Here is a 16,651-nt window from a genome sequence, read left to right as displayed (position 1 = left end):
TAGCATCCCTCAGTAAGCAGGTGCTAGATGTCATTCTGGAGGCAAGGAGGCCTAGTACTAGGAAATCCTTTGCTGAAAAGTGGAAAAGATACTGTTCCTGGAGTCAGACTCAGGAGATGGGCACAACGGTGCCCAGCTTACCGCATATTTTTCAGTACTTAACAGAGATGCTCCACAAGGGCCTTTCCTTCTCGTCAATTAAAATTCATGTGTCTGCCATTTCAGCACATTATAATAGTGAACCACCCATCTTCTCTCACCCCCTGCTAAAGCAATTCCTCAGAGGGGCCAAGAATTTAAGACACCCCCCCAGGTGAGTCCCTACTCCAGCCTGGGATGTAACTTTGTATTGGTAAATCTCATTTTCCCTCCTTTTGAGCCAGCTGCAACTGCAGAGTTTAAATTCCTTTCTTGGAAAACAGCCTTTCTTCTAGCCATCACTTCAGCAAGAAGAGTGCCTGAATTACAGGCCTTCATGGCAGTGGAGCCCTTCATCATCTTCCATGCAGACCGGGTGTCCGACCAGGACCAATCCTTCCTTTATGCCCAAGGTGGTGTCTAGTGTGGCCCTTAATCAGTCCATTCATTTGCCTACTTTTTTCCCAAATCCACAAAACAAAGGAGAACGAATACTGCACTCTTTGGACGTGCACAGACAACTTCGATTTTATTTGGACAGGACTAAGCCTCTCAGAAAATCTGAACAGCTGCTAGTTGGCTTTGCTGCAGGGGCAGAGGGGAAGGCCATTTCAAAGCAAACCATTTCTAAGTGGATAGCCCATTGCATTCATTTCTGCTATAAGCACCATGGAAAAACCTACCCCACAGAGGATAAGATCACATTCCACCAAGGCTGCATCTACCTCTACAGCCTTTCTCAGAGGAGTCCCTACCAGGGACATCCTAGAAGCTGCTACCTGGAGCTCTGTACATACCTTCACCAAGCATTACCACATGCCTATTTTTTCTAAATCCAGAGCTGGTTTTGCCACTGCAGTCTTGCAGGGCTTAATAGCTGGTCCTAATGCTCTCTAACTTCATCCTCCCTTCCCAAGCATTACCACATGCCTATTTTTTTCTAAATCCAGAGCTGGTTTTGCCACTGCAGTCTTGCAGGGCTTAATAGCTGGTCCTAATGCTCTCTAACTTCATCCTCCCTTCCTTAGCTTTGGGAATCAACCCAAATGTAACAACTGCAACAGTGAAACGCGAAGAACATAGTACAGTTGTGTACACTTACCATAGATGTAGATGTTCGAGTGTATTCACTGTTGCAGTCCTGGTTACCCTCCCTCTAGCCCTCTGACTTCTCTTGGCTCTACCTTTCTTCTTGTTTGGTGCATTTAAGCTTTCTGGTGTATTTGCTTTTTGTTGGAGGTGTAATCTAACATATAATTGCTTCCCATTATGGGGGCACCTGAGATCTGGGGCAAGAAAAGCTGATGTAATGGCGTCGGCTGCATGTTTTATACCCCTGACGACCTGACGTCATGGAAGAAGAGACAGCATCTGACACAAGGAGCCAAGACTTTGATATTCTGGACGGCTGTGGGCTACCTGCAGGCAGATAACCCAAATGTAATGACTGCAACAGTGAATACACTCGAACATCTACATTTATGGTAAGTGTACACAACTGAACTTTCCCAAGCCAGTGAAAGGTTTACTATTGCCATTATAAAGGGTCTGGTATTCCCTACTACTGTTTCTGTACAGGCACCCTTCTCTTGAGTCATCGAAGCAGTACTGCACTAGTGAACTATGAAGAACATAGAGCAGATGTCCTTCAAGGATGCATCTGCAGTCATAACATATGGGTTGTCCTGCCTCAGGCAGCCCTTCGGTCGGCCGGATTCCAAAGTCTGGGTCTGGCCTCGGCTGATGTCGCACTTCACCCGACGTCATAGCTCCTGGGGTATAAAGGCATCAGCCGACGCCATTTTCCTCAGTCTTTCTTGCCGCGCGGTGCCCGAAGCAGAAGCTGTTCGCAAGTGCCGGTCGGTCAGATCCAGAGATTTCAGCTACCGAAGACTTCTAAAAAAGCTAAGTACCCCGTTGGGGACTCTTTCTTGCCTCAGCCGATGTCAGACAAAGTAAATAATTGTTTAACTTGTGGGAAACAAATACCTCATAAGGATTTCCACTCTTACTGCCTTCCTTGCTTAGGCCCAGACCACGACGTATCAGCTTGTTTAGCCTGTGCTTCCTTCAACCGACGGACACTTAGACGTCGGTCGGAGTTTGCTGAAGAGTTTTTTGGTCCCGCTTTTGCATATAAAATGCCGTTGGAGACTCCGACTACACTTTTAGCCAAAAAACGCAAGGAAAAGGACCGACACTCGCGGCCTGCGGTTTCGGCTGAAACCACGGTTAGGCCTACCGCGAGTGTTTCGGTTTCGGCTGAAACCGAGTTCTCGGTTCTTCCTTCGGCCGAAAGCATGCCTCCGACAACCGAGGCCTTACAGGCCCTGGCTGAGTCGGCTACAGAAATTCATACCGAAGAAACAGGCACACAGGAATTGTCCGACACCATTCCGTTGGACATCTCTACTCCTGCACGTGGGGCAGCTAGACCCCCTGCTTCTATGTCTATTAAGGCCTTCTCCAGGGCTAGGGCAGCTAAACTTTCCAAGGCCTTACCTACTAAAGCTCCCTCTCACAGACCTTCCTCAAGTTCTCAGATTCTCAGCCTTGCTGAGGACCTTATTTCTCTGATCAGGGGATCCCAACCTCACCCAGACAGGGCCTCACAACCTCCTCCTGAAAAAAGGCCTAGGACTGAACCCCCTGAACCTCTCTCCTCTGACTATTCCTCGGATGGATCAGAGTTATCAGACCATCAGGAAGGACCATACTCACCTTATGAGGATTCGGATGCAGAAGACTCCATTCCTTCTGCCCCCCAGAAGAATTTTCATTTGGGGAAACTCTACACTCAATGAGGGAACACTTCCAATGGCAGGGTCAGGATTTTTCTGATTCAAGGAAAAGGCTAGGGACCTTTTTACACTTACCACAGCATAGGCCTTTAGCCATACCACCTGTACTATCAGTTGTTGATGATGCATACAATGATGCCAGTTCTGCCCCTGATTCTCTTCCCCCGGCCCCTGCCAAACCTGACAGATATTACAGGGTCCCGGATTCTCACTTCCACTTGTATAAGGCCCACGCTGCAGACCCAGAAACCATTTCTCAGGGCCCTAAGGGTGTTGCAGCTGCCTCTGCCAAAACCCCCTACCCTCTGAAAGAGAATCAAGAGCATTAGAGAGATGGGGTAAAAAGGTTTATACATCTGTTACTCTTTCTGCTAGGGCTTTAAACTGTCAATTTAATATGATACAGTACCAGGAATTTTTGTTAGATCAGCTGAATAAAAAGCTTTCCTCTCCTGAACCTTTAGACCGTAAGTCCCTGCAGGATTTGGTACACAACTCACAGCAGGTCAGTAATCATTTCTTAAAATGTGGCTATGATGCACTGGAGGCTTCATTTAGATCAGCTATGACTGGAGCAGTGATTCGAAGGCATGCCTGGCTAAAAGAGCAATCCTTGCCAGACCATGTTAAGTCAAAACTCCTAGATGCCCCTATGGAGAAACAAAGTTTATTTGGCTCCCTTGCACAGGAGGTTCTAAAGAAAGTGGAAGAAAAAGCAAAATCTGTGCAAACAGTCAAGGATTTTCTGCAGGTCCAACCTCCGAGGTTCAGCAGAAATTGGCCTTCAAAGAATTGGTCCTTTCCAGACACCTCCAGAGCACAGAGAGGCAGAAATAGACGCCCAGGCCGTCAGTGGCAACCTGACAACCAGAAGAGTGCCGCCACAGCTACGACTGCAACCACTTCCACAGGACAGACACAATGACTTGGCTCTGATTCCACCTACCAGCGAACAACTGGAAGCACCCTTGGGCGGAAAGTTAGCTTTATTTTCAAAAAACTGGCATTGCATTACAGGAGACAAATGGACTTTGCAAACAATAGACAAAGTCTACAGGTTTCACTTCCACACTTTACCAAAAAAGAGAGGAATGCCAAACCTTCCATCAAGCCAGAAGTCAGAGGCTCTAAAACAAATCATCAACTTACTAAGGATGAGAGCAATAGAAAAGGTACCATCTATGGAACAAGGCCAAGGATTTTACTCCAGACTATTCCTTGTACCAAGAAAAGAAACTCAATGGAGGCCTATTGTCGACTTGTCCTCACTGAACACATATCTCATTGTACCAAAATTCAAGATGCTGACCCTACAGCAACTTCTTCCCATGTTGGGCAAGGAGTCTTGGCTGGTGACTCTAGATCTCAAGGAGGCATACCTGCACGTCCCCATACGACCAGATTGCAGAAGACACCTCAGATTTCTTGCAGGATCAGAGCATTATCAATTCTCAGCATTGCCCTTTGGCTTATCTACTGCGCCCAGAGTATTCACGAAATGCCTGGCATCAGTAATTGCACATTGCAGGCTTCAGGAATTCAAATCTACCCATACCTGGACGACTGCCTAATACAAGCGGACAACAAGACAAAAATAATAAAGGATTTGACCTATGTCATACAACTGCTGCAAGCCTTGGGATACACAGTCAACATACAGAAGTCAAGACTAGTGCCATCCCAAAGGATAACATTTTGGGTGCAGAACTGGACACAATAACTCAGATGGCTTTTCTCACAGAAGAAAAACAAAAGCAACTTCCAGTTTACTTCATGGCATTGACAAGACAAACTCAGCTTACTGCAAGGAAAGTCCTGCAGGCCCTGGGTTACATGGCATCCTGCATAATCTTGATCCCACATGCCAGACTGCATATGAGAAAATTACAATGGTACCTAAGGAATGTATGGTCTCAACACAGACACAGTCTAGAAACCATGATACCAATCATTCCATGCCTGAAACAAGAATTCCTGTGGTGGGCTCAGGCCTGCCAGACCAACAGAGGGTTGCCTTTCCACAAACCACAACCAAGGCAGACCATCACCATGGACGCCTCAGACCTAGGCTGGGGGGCACACATGGAAGACAAGTGTATCCAAGGCCTATGGTCCCAAGACCAGCTGAATCTACACATAAATCTAAAGGAGATGCTGGCAGTGAAGCATGCAATCGAGGCATTCAAATCATTCCTCCAGCAAGGACGCCTGCTGATAAGGACGGACAATACCACAGTCATGTGGTACATCAACAAACAGGGAGGCACGCATTCCTACACTCTATGCCGGATGGCAATGGATCTGTGGAACCTAGGCCTGAATCTCAACATTCAACTGCAGGCCAGATTCATACCAAGAAAAGAAAATTCACTAGCAGACAGATTAAGCAGAACTACCACGGATGCTCACGAATAGATGCTGCATCCAGACATCTTCAAAACCATAACAAAGACATGGGGAATGCCAGAGATAGACCTGTTCGCCTCCCCACTCAACCACCAACTGAAGAAATTCTGCTCAAGAGAATACCACCCACAAGCCCGGAGGGTGGACTCCCTTTCTTTCAGCTGGAAGGACCTGACAGTTTATGCCTTTCCACCTCTCCCATTGATGTACAAAGTTCTACTGAAGATCAGGGAGGAACAGCCAAAGGTAATTCTGATTGCTCCAGACTGGCCAAGGCAGCATTGGTACCCGCTACTGAGAAGCATGTCTCACACAAACTCATGGCCTCTACCTCTATGGCCTTTACTTCTAACTCAGAACAACTACAAGACCCTGCATCCAAACTTGAAAACACTGCAGCTAACTGCCTGGAAAATTGCATAAAGCAAAACCAACCTGTTTTATCTCAGAGGGTCAAGGACATTATCCTGGAGGCTCGTAGACCCTCCACAAGGAAAACATACTCAGCCAAATGGAAGAGATTCCTCATTTGGAGTGCATCAAAGGGAACAGATGTCACACTGGCAAACCTAGCACACATCCTAGAATACTTAGCAGAACTGTTCCACAATGGCCTGTCCTATTCTTCCATTAAGATTCATGCTTCAGCAATTTCAGCAGAGTACAACATGGATCCTCCTATCTTCTCTCATCCTCTCCTCAGACAATTTCTAAGAGGGATCAAAAATGTAAAACCTCCAAGGAAACCACCTCTGCCTGCATGGGATCTCAATTTTGTGCTGGAAAAATTAACACTTCCCCCCTTTTGAACCAGCAGCATCAGCAGACTTACAGTTCTTATCTTGGAAAACTGCCTTCCTTCTAGCAATCACTTCAGCAAGAAGGGTATCCAAGTTACAGGCCTTAATGGCAGTGCAGCCTTTCCTTATCTTTCACCAGGATAGAGTGTCTCTGAGAACCAATCCTACTTTCATGCCAAAGGTGGTATCCAGAGTATCCTTGAACCAAGCTATTCATTTACCTACATTCTTCCCTAACCCACAGAACAGGGGGGAAAAACTACTGCACACCTTGGATGTACACAGACAACTGTGCTACTATCTGGACAGAACTAAGACCAACAGAAAAACTGACCAGCTTCTGGTAGCATATGCAACAGGAGTGCAAGGAAAAGCAATTTCCAAACAGACAATTTCAAAATGGATAGGAAATTGCATTAGATTCTGTTACTCTTTTCATGGAAAGACAACTCCTGAAAATATCAGGCCTCACTCCACAAGAGCTACAGCCACCACTACAGCTTTCCTACGAGGAGTGGCTACCAAAGACATTTTAGAAGCTGCTACTTGGAGCTCCATGCATACATTTGCCAAGCATTACAATCTTCCTTTATACTCCAGATCCCGAGCAGGTTTTGCAACTGCAGTTTTACAAGGGATCTTAACTACACCATCATTATCTTAGTGCCTCCTCCCCCAGTTTGGCTATGGTATTCTACCCATATGTTATGACTGCAGATGCATCCTTGAAGGACATAGTACATTTTTGCACCTACCATAAATGTAGATGTCCGATAGGTATGCATCTGCAGTCAGGATTACCCACCCTCCTTCCCCTCTGTGGTATTCCTAGGGTACTTACCCTCTCTTAGCTAGCTGGGGGAATCTATTATGGTGTATTTGTTTGTATGTATATATGTATATATACTTTTTGATTTCTACTGTTTGGAATTTTCTACTTTTATCCAAATTTAGCCTTCCTAGAGGGCACCTGGCATCTGGGGCAAGAAACACTGAGGAAAATGGCGTCGGCTGATGCCTTTATACCCCAGGAGCTATGACGTCGGGTGAAGTGCGACATCAGCCGAGGCCAGACCCAGACTTTGGAATCTGGCCGACCGAAGGGCTGCCTGAGGCAGGACAACCCATATGTTATGACTGCAGATGCATACCTATCGGACATCTACATTTATGGTAGGTACAAAACTGTACTTTGTGTTTGGAACTAACTATAATTGTAAATATTTAAGTAGGTTCTCTATTGCAGTAACAACTCACTCTCTTCCTCTACCCACTACGACTGTTCTTTTCCCCTAATGCCCCTCATGTACCTCCTGGTACTGGGTGAGACCATTCATGGACAAGTTGCAGTTTTGACATAGGTAGCTGTGTTTTGGAGTGTGGTACAAGAATTTTCCGAAGATGACACTGGCCGTTGACCTTTTATGCCACTAATATTCTGATGTCGGAAGGAGAAGAAATCTGCTGGTCAAGAGGGGGAATGTGAAATCTCTGGTATTAATGCCAGCCTTTAGTCTTCTGCAGGCTAGAATCTCCCAAGAGTCACTACTGCAACAGTGACCCTACTAAAACACCTACGATTACTGTAAGTTCCTGACAGAACTGCTCTTCCCAGGCCAAGATGACAGCCTTCATTAACATAATTGTAGAAACCCATTAGAGTAACAAAGTGTGATTTTAGTAAAAGTAGAGACATTTTAATACAGAGCTATGTTATTTAGACCCTTTAACATTTCTCAAATACTTGACTGAGACTTATTGCCCTATATTTTGATGGATTGGTTCAAGCACCTCCCTTAAAATTTGTAATATTTTACACAAACATCAGACAAAACAGTGTCACAAAAGTAACATATGTAAAATTAATTCTCATTCATTTCCCCTTTATGGCCAAAGACACGTACCCCAGCTGTACTGTCAGTACACATTGTTAAGACTTGTACGCACTTTTGGCATTTTAAGTACAGCAAAGAATGTATTTTGTGATGTTATGCAATGGAAAGATTTTGTCTGCAAAATAGTGCTCAGACATAAATGCACCTGACCTGTTATCTTGCATTGTGTTTTGCGTGCTGATCAGCATAGGGACAAGGAATAGGTTACAAATAAGGAAAAATCCAACTCTGCAGTGAATGGCAACCATTCAGCTCGTCCCTACTCACTGCCACCAAATATGGCTTGTAGTTTTGGAGAGGAGAAGGGCTTATATGTGAAGGAGTGGGGTATGTGGTCAGCAGTAACGGTGCAAAAAATTAAATAAATAGTAGTAATAATACATATGTATAACATAGCAAAAGTGATGACGTTTTATAAAGAGAACATAGATGATCTAGTTTTATTAAGCAGAGCTGTCATCCGATCCTCTATATATCTTACTCTGATTCTGTGTATGAATTTTGTTTCCTGCTTCCGTAGTGATTTGGTCCAGTTTTGAGTCTGATGACCCACTTTACAACATGTTGTCATTATGCTGCTAATGTGCAAGTTGTAGTGCTCACCATGTTATGTACCTTTGAGTATAGATGCATAAGTTGTTGTCTTTTATTTATTTATTTATTTATTTTTATGTATTTCATTTTAACCATGCAGGCTCAGGAATTCATTTTTCTGTATTGTTTCTTTGCTGTGTTCTGTTAAGTCACCTTTATTTATCTTTCTGTCTGACAGGTTTCTGAGTTAGTAAAGCTTTCAGCGATGTCCAGTCCAAAGATTGTCCTCGCAATTACAGATCTGAGTTTACCTCTTGGACGCAGAGTTGCAGCAAAGGCTATTGCCGCCTTGTGATCTTTACTGGTGTTGTGGATGAGCACAGAGAGGATTTAGATCCCATATTGAAATGTTTCAAAGCCATTTTTTGGTCTGACTGATGCAGAGACTTTGAAACAGCTGTACTAAGTGTGCATTTCTGCAGCAGTGGACATTTTTCAGTACACTTTTTTTTAACGCGGATTACATGTGGCTTACAGATAATTAGATATGACACCAAAAGTTGCCATCACTGTTGAAGAGAGGACTGAAGCTTTTTGCATAAGTAGTACAGTGTTTTTCAGAGTACTGTTCATAAAATGACTTGGATGTTTTTTTTTTCCAGTCTCATAGTAAAGATAACGTAGCTGCAGTGTTTCTCATCTCCATTACAAACTGATGCAAGTGCTAGAGTGAGAAAGCCAGCTGTGTGATTACACAATTAAAGGTACACAAACTTACCAGAGGTAAAACCTTCCTACCCCCAGAAGAAAGACAGTGCACTGAAGAAAGTGGCCCCAATTATCCTATTATTGTTCACTACAAAGAATTTAACATATTTTCAGAAATGAAAATGAAAATAAAAGCATGCTTTGTGTTTCTTATGTTGTTTGTCCTTCAGTAAACCTGTAGCTTTCCCAGGAATATTACATGAAGCTCTCAGCCCCAGACTCACTGTGTCCTTGGATTAATACGTCTGCATGTATGATGAAGAGTGATTGCTCAAGCCATGTGAATGGATTTCTGGTAATAAAGAGAATGCAGTTCCCCCGCAATTAACATTTCATACAGCAGAACGGGGAAGGACAGTGAGTGAGAGGTGCATTATTCATTTGAGAGAATCTTTCTGCATATAAATGTTATCCTTTTTCTCTCCACACTCAAGTCTATGCCATAATGGTGGGTGGGGACGAGGGATCCCTTCTTGAGCCACACCAGCTCTTAATGACAACGTAGGTCCTGTTTAGAAGTCTTAAGATTAATGGCAAGAATAGAAATACCTTCAGTTTGTTGTCTTTCATCTCATCTGGTTCTCTCAAATGTCAGCTTGGACCTACAGATCTGGCTTCTCTCTTAGCCTCATTTTTCCCTTGAAATTTCTATGAAAGTTTATAATACGTTTCACTGACTGCTTTTAAGCAGCTCACCAGATCTGCATATTTAAGGTGTGCAACAGATTTTACTGGTTGTTTATAAGGCAGCCAACAGATTTGCATATAATGCTGCGTTAAAATACTTTTTCAGTTTGTTTTTTTGACATAAGTGCCCCTGCTGGATTTGGCTTTGCATACTTTTGGAGCATTACAAACAGCATTTGACGTTGGTAGTAATATTTCTGCAGTCAAACTACCCATCATGGACCTCCCATTTATATTGTCCTTTAACTCACTGAGATTTGAATTTTATCGCTACCATTTTAACAAAGCCTCCTCTGAAACCCACATCCTTTGCAGGCAGAACTTCCTTTCCTAGAAGACTTTTCAGATTTTCCATCCTGGTTTTGCCCTGTCAGCAGTATTGGTCTCTTGTCTTATTTTATGCACTGAGCATTTCAAAAGCTTAACCTACTTCTGATGATTTCTAGCCCTGAGGAAGGGTATGTGATAGTAATGCCCATATCCTTCTCATTCTGAAGTATAGCATCTTGTTAACCCTCTGGGACTCATTTTTGCAGTTCGAGTACTATTTTTTCACTCTCACATTCTGCTGCTTTGAGTAATATACAGTGTCATACTAGTGTAGTCTGTGGTGACTCCATTGGTGAGAGCTCTGCCTCACAGCTCCATGGGTCAGGGTTCAGTCCTAACTACCTAGGGTTGCCACCTTTTCAAATGCCCAAAGTGGGACAATTGTGGCACAAACTTCAGATTTTGTAGGCCAAAACGCCCACAGCCACTACAAAGAACAGAACTTCACTTTTTTGCCTAAATAAAAGCTTATTCTTGTAGCATTTTAGTTGCTTATTCTGTTTCTTATAACATTTAGGTGTTTCAAATACAGAATAACTATTTTATGCAACAATTACATAAAATATAGGAAATAATTTTGCCTTAAAATGTCATGATATTTGCCATTTTTACAATTTTTTTGCAGGACATAACTGCCCAAAGAGGGACTGTCCCTCTCAAAGTGGGACAGGTGGTAACCCTACTACCTACCAGACACCATCTGCGCAGTGTTCAGAAAATCTTCTTGTGTTTATGTGCCATCTCTCTCACACAAACCTCAGATACTCCTGTTTACTCCCACTGTCCAAAACACCCTAGTTGGCTACACTAAATTGTCCTTTATATATATTGTATTTACACTTGCCGTTATGTAGTGGGTCATAGCTGTAAAGGGTATAAGGACCAGCCCACTGGTTAACAAATGTTAAATATGTTAAATAAATGAAATTAGCTGTTCTAGATTTAGTCACACAATATTATGGTGCAGTTTGGTATTTAATTACATTTACCACTTAGTGTACCATTTAGTTTCTTCAGTTTCTTTTGAATTCCACTTAAAGGTAAATTTTATTTTTTTAACATTTTGCATTGTTTTGTTTAGCAAATGTGTCTTTGTGTGCCTTTGCTTGTATAGCAAGTTCACAGATTGAAGAGTTGTAAGGTTCTGAACCCTTTTTGCTTAGTCATTCCTTTCAGAAGCATAAGAACTATGCTGAATGTATGTCAACCAGAATACTTTTGTAATTGTTCTTATTTTTATATTAAAATATTAAGTTGCTTGCAGCTATATATTTTAGATTACTTTGTCTTTTTAATGAGTTAGTCATCGATTCTGCAGAATTTTTTGCATTGATTTTAAAGGTGGCTAATTCACAGAGAAGTTTCACTTTACACTGGCCACATGCTGCTGCTGTGTTACAATCACTGTTTTGTTTTAAAAATCCGTCTTGGAAGACACACACAGAACACAAAAGTGTTACTTATCCATATTTATGTGTTGATACAGCCTGTACACTGTAATGTTTGGACTCCTTGCTGGAGGTGCCTTTTCTTAGCAATGTTCACCATCATCTACAAGCAATGTGTGAATCTTCTGCAGCTCAAACAGCTTCTGCATTTAAAATATTTTTGATAGCATTATTCCAGATAGTGACATCTTCCCTCAAAAATTCTGTTCTTAGTACAGTTTCTTACAGTTTATAACAGTCCTCTCTTTCACACCACGTTACTTTTTCAGTTCTGTTGCTTTCCCCCTTTCTGTCCTATGTTTGTTGCTTCTTTTCTTCAACTAAAACTAATTTCCAGAATTATTATTGTTCATATTACCATTTACAGTTTTCTTCCATTTTTGCAGCAAAATATTTTAGTGGTATGCTTAGGGTTAACCCTTCACAGCAAAGTTACTTGTTTTGATTCATTATTTTGCTGACCAGAGTATTGCTTTTTGAAGGAAATTTTTTTTTTTGCTTGTGGACAGGATGGTTAAGGAATGAACTTCTAGCTTTTCTAAGTGTAAAAAAGTGTGGGCATAAGATTCCTCCCCAGACCCCGAGACCCACACAAATTGAATGGTTTACTTGGGGTTGGAACATTTGACTGCAGACTGCAATATTTGAAAAAAAAAAGAATTCAGTCAGTGTGTTTTATTAGTCTGTAGAAAAAAAAAGTTGATTCTAAATGACTTTTTAAAAGTGAAACTCCTCAAGATGATGTTAAGCATTAAGCCAGAAAACAAAAAAAAAGAGAAAGAAAAAAAATTATAGAGGAAGCTAGAGAATAAGGCTGTTGATGCATTTTCACCTACCAATGTTCCCAGAATAGTTGTTTCTTTAACAAATCCAGGCCACTATTAGTGCCAACAACTCCTCTTCCTTTAGACTTGACTAGACCTAATCAATTTAGGTTCTTCAGACTCTGCTCTCAGTATAATACAGTGCAGTTTCTTTTTGGTGCAAGAGTTGTCCACATTCTTACATTTCAGAGCAGCCTCTGTTAAATCCTCCAGGTCAGGGCATAACCCTTCTGCTCATTTGAATTGGGAGAAAATGATGGCAGCCATTTTAAAGCCCTAGCTAGGGCTCTGTGTATTCTCAACCTCATCTGTTTCTAGAGTTGCCAGAGATGAAACCATACACTTCTCTTCTGTTCTTACCCTAGGCCATGTTTTTACTATCAGGTGTGTTCTGCCATCCACAGAGCCTGTTGCCAACCATTGGAAGCAACTGAGAAATTTTCCTTGGTGTTGTCTTTCTTGTACTGTTGACATTGGCAGCAGCACCACTGGTGCTAAGAATCACTGTGCCCAAGCTTGTCTGTGCCGATGGCTTGATGCCAACATCAGCCTCACCCCCCCTTAATTGTATCTCTGTTTCAGCACAGAGTTCGACACCTTGGTGCAGAAGATCAGCTCATCAATATTGCTTACACATGCAGTGGACTGTCAGCATTGTGGATCTAGAGTTGACTTCAATGTCAACTCCAGTACATGACTCCAACACCCTTAGTGCTAACATTTTTCAGTACAGGCTGTTGAGACAGGACAGGTGATACCAATAACAGCCTCAAGGCTTTTGGAAATGGAACAGTAACCTACTGTGGCAGTCCCATCCTCACACCAAGTATGGATCCTTTGGCTATTCATTCACTTTTCAGCAGGACATGGATTGGAAGGCCCCTTAAGACCCAGATTGCCTAGGGAGGATTCTTGATGTTCTTCATGTATCACTGTTGCAGTCATTACATTTGGGTAATCTGCTGGCAGGTTGCCCTCACTTGGCCTGATTAACAAAGTCTTGGGTCCTGCGTCGGTTGCTGTCCATTCTTCCATGATGTCAGGTCGTTAGGGGTATAAAACATGCAGCCGACGCCATTACATCAGTTTTTCTTGCAACACAGTGCCCGAAGCAGAAGCAGTTCGTAAGTACCGGTTGGCCGATTCGTGAAATTTTCATTTTCGAGTTTCAGAACCAAAGTCTTTAACTAAAAGCTATGTACCCCGTTGAGGAAACTTTTTCTTGCTCCTTACCGATGTCAGTAAAAGTTAATAATTGTATTACTTGCGGGAAGCAAATGCCTCATAAGGATTTTTATTTGTACTGTATTCCTTGCCTAGGCCCTGACCACGATGTACCTTGCTGTTGGTTTTCTGCTTTATTTAATCAGTGCACTATCCGTCATTGGTGCATTTTTGCTTCAAAATATTTCGGCTCTCGGTTTAGTTATCCAGAGATGATGTTGGTTGGCCATCCGACTACCAGAATACCGGAAAAACACAAAGAAAAATACAGAAACAGGCCATTGAGGTCCAAAACTGCCGACGACGCTTCTCCTAAGCCAGTCGCCAGTTCGCCGGTACTCAGTGAGGCGCATTTGCAGCCCCTGATACCCGCTACTTCTGATTCGCAGGCCTCTACTGAGACCCATTTGGAGTCCGGTATGCCACGAGATGCTTCACATATGGAACCTGTGGATGTCTCTACCTTGGATGGGTCCGGAGCCGCTGAGCAGGCACCGGATTCTGAGGGTGTATTCAGGCCTACAGATTTGCATATTAAACCAACTCCAACTTCAGTGCTAAGGCCTAAATCTCGATCTATGTCTAAAAAACTGATGCCCAGGCCACATGTTCAGGCCCCTATGCCTAAAAAAAACAAATGATCAAAATGGCTGAAGATATAATTACTCTAATCAGGGGTAGTCAAACCCCCCCCAAGAGGCCTAGGATTGAATTTGACTATGAATCTTATGAACAGGACTCTGTTTCCTCTGACTCTTTTAATGATCTGGATTTGTCCATACCTAGTTATGAGGACTCTGATGCAGAGGATTCCATTCCCTGTGCTTCTCCGCCTGAGGATTTCTCTTTTGGGGAAATTTTACATGCCTTAAGGGAGCATTTCCACTGGGAAAGTCAGGATTTCTCTGAATCCAAAAAGAGGCTTAGAGATTTCCTTCTTCTTCCTCAGCATAGGCCTTTGGCTATACCTCCTGTACTAGATATTGTTGATGATGTGCTTTTGGACTCCAGTATGGCCCCTGATTCCTTGCCTCCAGCCCCTAGCAAACCAGACGGGTACTACAGGGTCCCTGAGTCCCACAAATTCCTTTTCAAAAATCCTGTTGTGGATCCTGAAACCATTTCTCAGGGGCCCAAGGGCATTAAGGCTTCTACTGCTAAAAATCCTACCCCTTCTGATAAGAGACTCCAGGGCGCTGGATAGATGGGGTAAAAAGGTTTATACTTCTGCAGCCTTAGTAATCAGGGCTTTAAACTGTCAATTTCATATGCTAAAATATCAATAGCATATCATGGTACTGCTTAAACAGAAAATTATGGTGATTTCTGACTGTGTGGAGAATAAAGATTTACAGGATTTATTGCATTCAGCTGAACAAGTTGGCAAACATACTTTGCAATGTGGTTTTGATTCTTTAGATGCCTCTTGTAGAGCTGCTGTTACTGGGTCTGTGCTTAGAAGGCATGCTTGGCTTAAGGAACAATCTCTGCCTGATCATGTTAAAGCAAAACGTTTGGATGCTCCTTTACAGCAGGACCGCCTATTTGGCAATAAGGCTGAAGAAGTTCTAAAAAAGATGGAAGATAAAGCTAAATTTATGCAAAATGTGAAAGATTTCTTACAAGTGCAACCTCCTAGATTTAGTAGGCATTGGCCTACTAAGAACTGGTCCTTTCTAGCTCCATCAGAAGCCACTACGGCCAAACTCAGACATTCCAAAAGCACCAGGTTTCAGTCCCAAGGGGCTTTCAGAACTAAGCAATGGGGTGCTTCCACTTCCAAATCTGGAAACTACAAGGCACCACCCTATGGTAAACAGTCTCAATGATTTCCCTTTGAAATTACTAAGCACTTACCTCTTAGCCGCCCCTTTGGGGGGGGACTGGCTCTTCATTCAAGAGAACAAATGGGTTTTAAATGTAGTGTCCCAGGAATACAGATTTCATTTCCACACGCTGCCAACTCCGAACGGGTGACCAGACCTGCCCCCAAATCAGTGGGCAGAGGCTCAGAAACAAGTACTTTCCCTCCTAAACATGGGGACTATTCAACTAGTGCCAGAAGAGGAAAAGGGACAAGGTTTCTATTCCAGACTTTTCCTGGTACCCAGAAAAGACAAATCATGGTGTCCAATTCTGGTCCTGTCTACTCTAAACACCTTTTTGGACATTCCAAAATTCAAGATGCTGACTCTTCAACAGTTACTTCCTATGATAGGCAAGGATGCCTGGTTGGCAACTCTCGACTTAAAAGAGGCTTACCTGCATATCCCAATCAGGGAATCTTGCAGAAGATTCCTATGCTTCAAAGCAGGCTGCATGCATTATCAGTTCTCTGTACTGCCCTTTGGCTTGTCTACTGCGCCCAGGGTATTCACAAATTGCTTGGCTCCAGTAATTGCATTTTGCAGGCAAAGAAATATTCAAATATAGCCATACCTGGACGATTGTCTAATTCAGGCAGAAAACCAGGCCATTCTTCTAAAACATCTGACGTTTGTAAAAAGAGTTCTAACCTGTCTAGGGTACACCATAAACAAAAAGAAATCTCAACTGGTACCCTCTCAAAAGATTACATTCCTGGGTGCAAGCTTGAATACAATTGCCCAGATGGCTTTCCTTATGCCAGAAAAGCAAATTCATGTGGTGACTTATTTCAAACAGGTGACCACAAAAACCTGTTATCTGCAAGGCAAATACTGCAGGCCTTGGGGTTCATGGCCTCCTGCATTCTTCTAATTCCATATGCAAGACTGCATATGAGAAAACTTCAGTGGTAATTAAAATGTTTGTGGA

The 16,651-nt window shown here is 42.8% G+C and overlaps 1 protein-coding gene across 1 annotated transcript in view; it reads left to right on the top strand.

The window, feature by feature from the left end:
* The window catches only part of MED24 (mediator complex subunit 24), a 1,193,465-nt gene extending 1,183,970 nt beyond the window's left edge, over positions 1 to 9,495 (top strand). The window contains exon 26 of the mRNA XM_044055033.1: positions 8,813 to 9,495. Coding sequence (XP_043910968.1) covers positions 8,813 to 8,929 — 117 coding nt within the window. The 3' untranslated portion in view covers positions 8,930 to 9,495. The remainder of the gene's footprint in view (positions 1 to 8,812) is intronic.
* The last annotated feature ends 7,156 nt before the right edge of the window (positions 9,496 to 16,651 follow it).

This window comes from Protopterus annectens, chromosome 13.part0 (genome assembly GCF_019279795.1).
Source record: "Protopterus annectens isolate FY-2018-M chromosome 13.part0, PAN1.0, whole genome shotgun sequence".
Taxonomy (NCBI): Eukaryota; Metazoa; Chordata; order Ceratodontiformes; family Protopteridae; genus Protopterus; species Protopterus annectens.
This window is presented reverse-complemented; position numbering and strand designations above follow the sequence as displayed.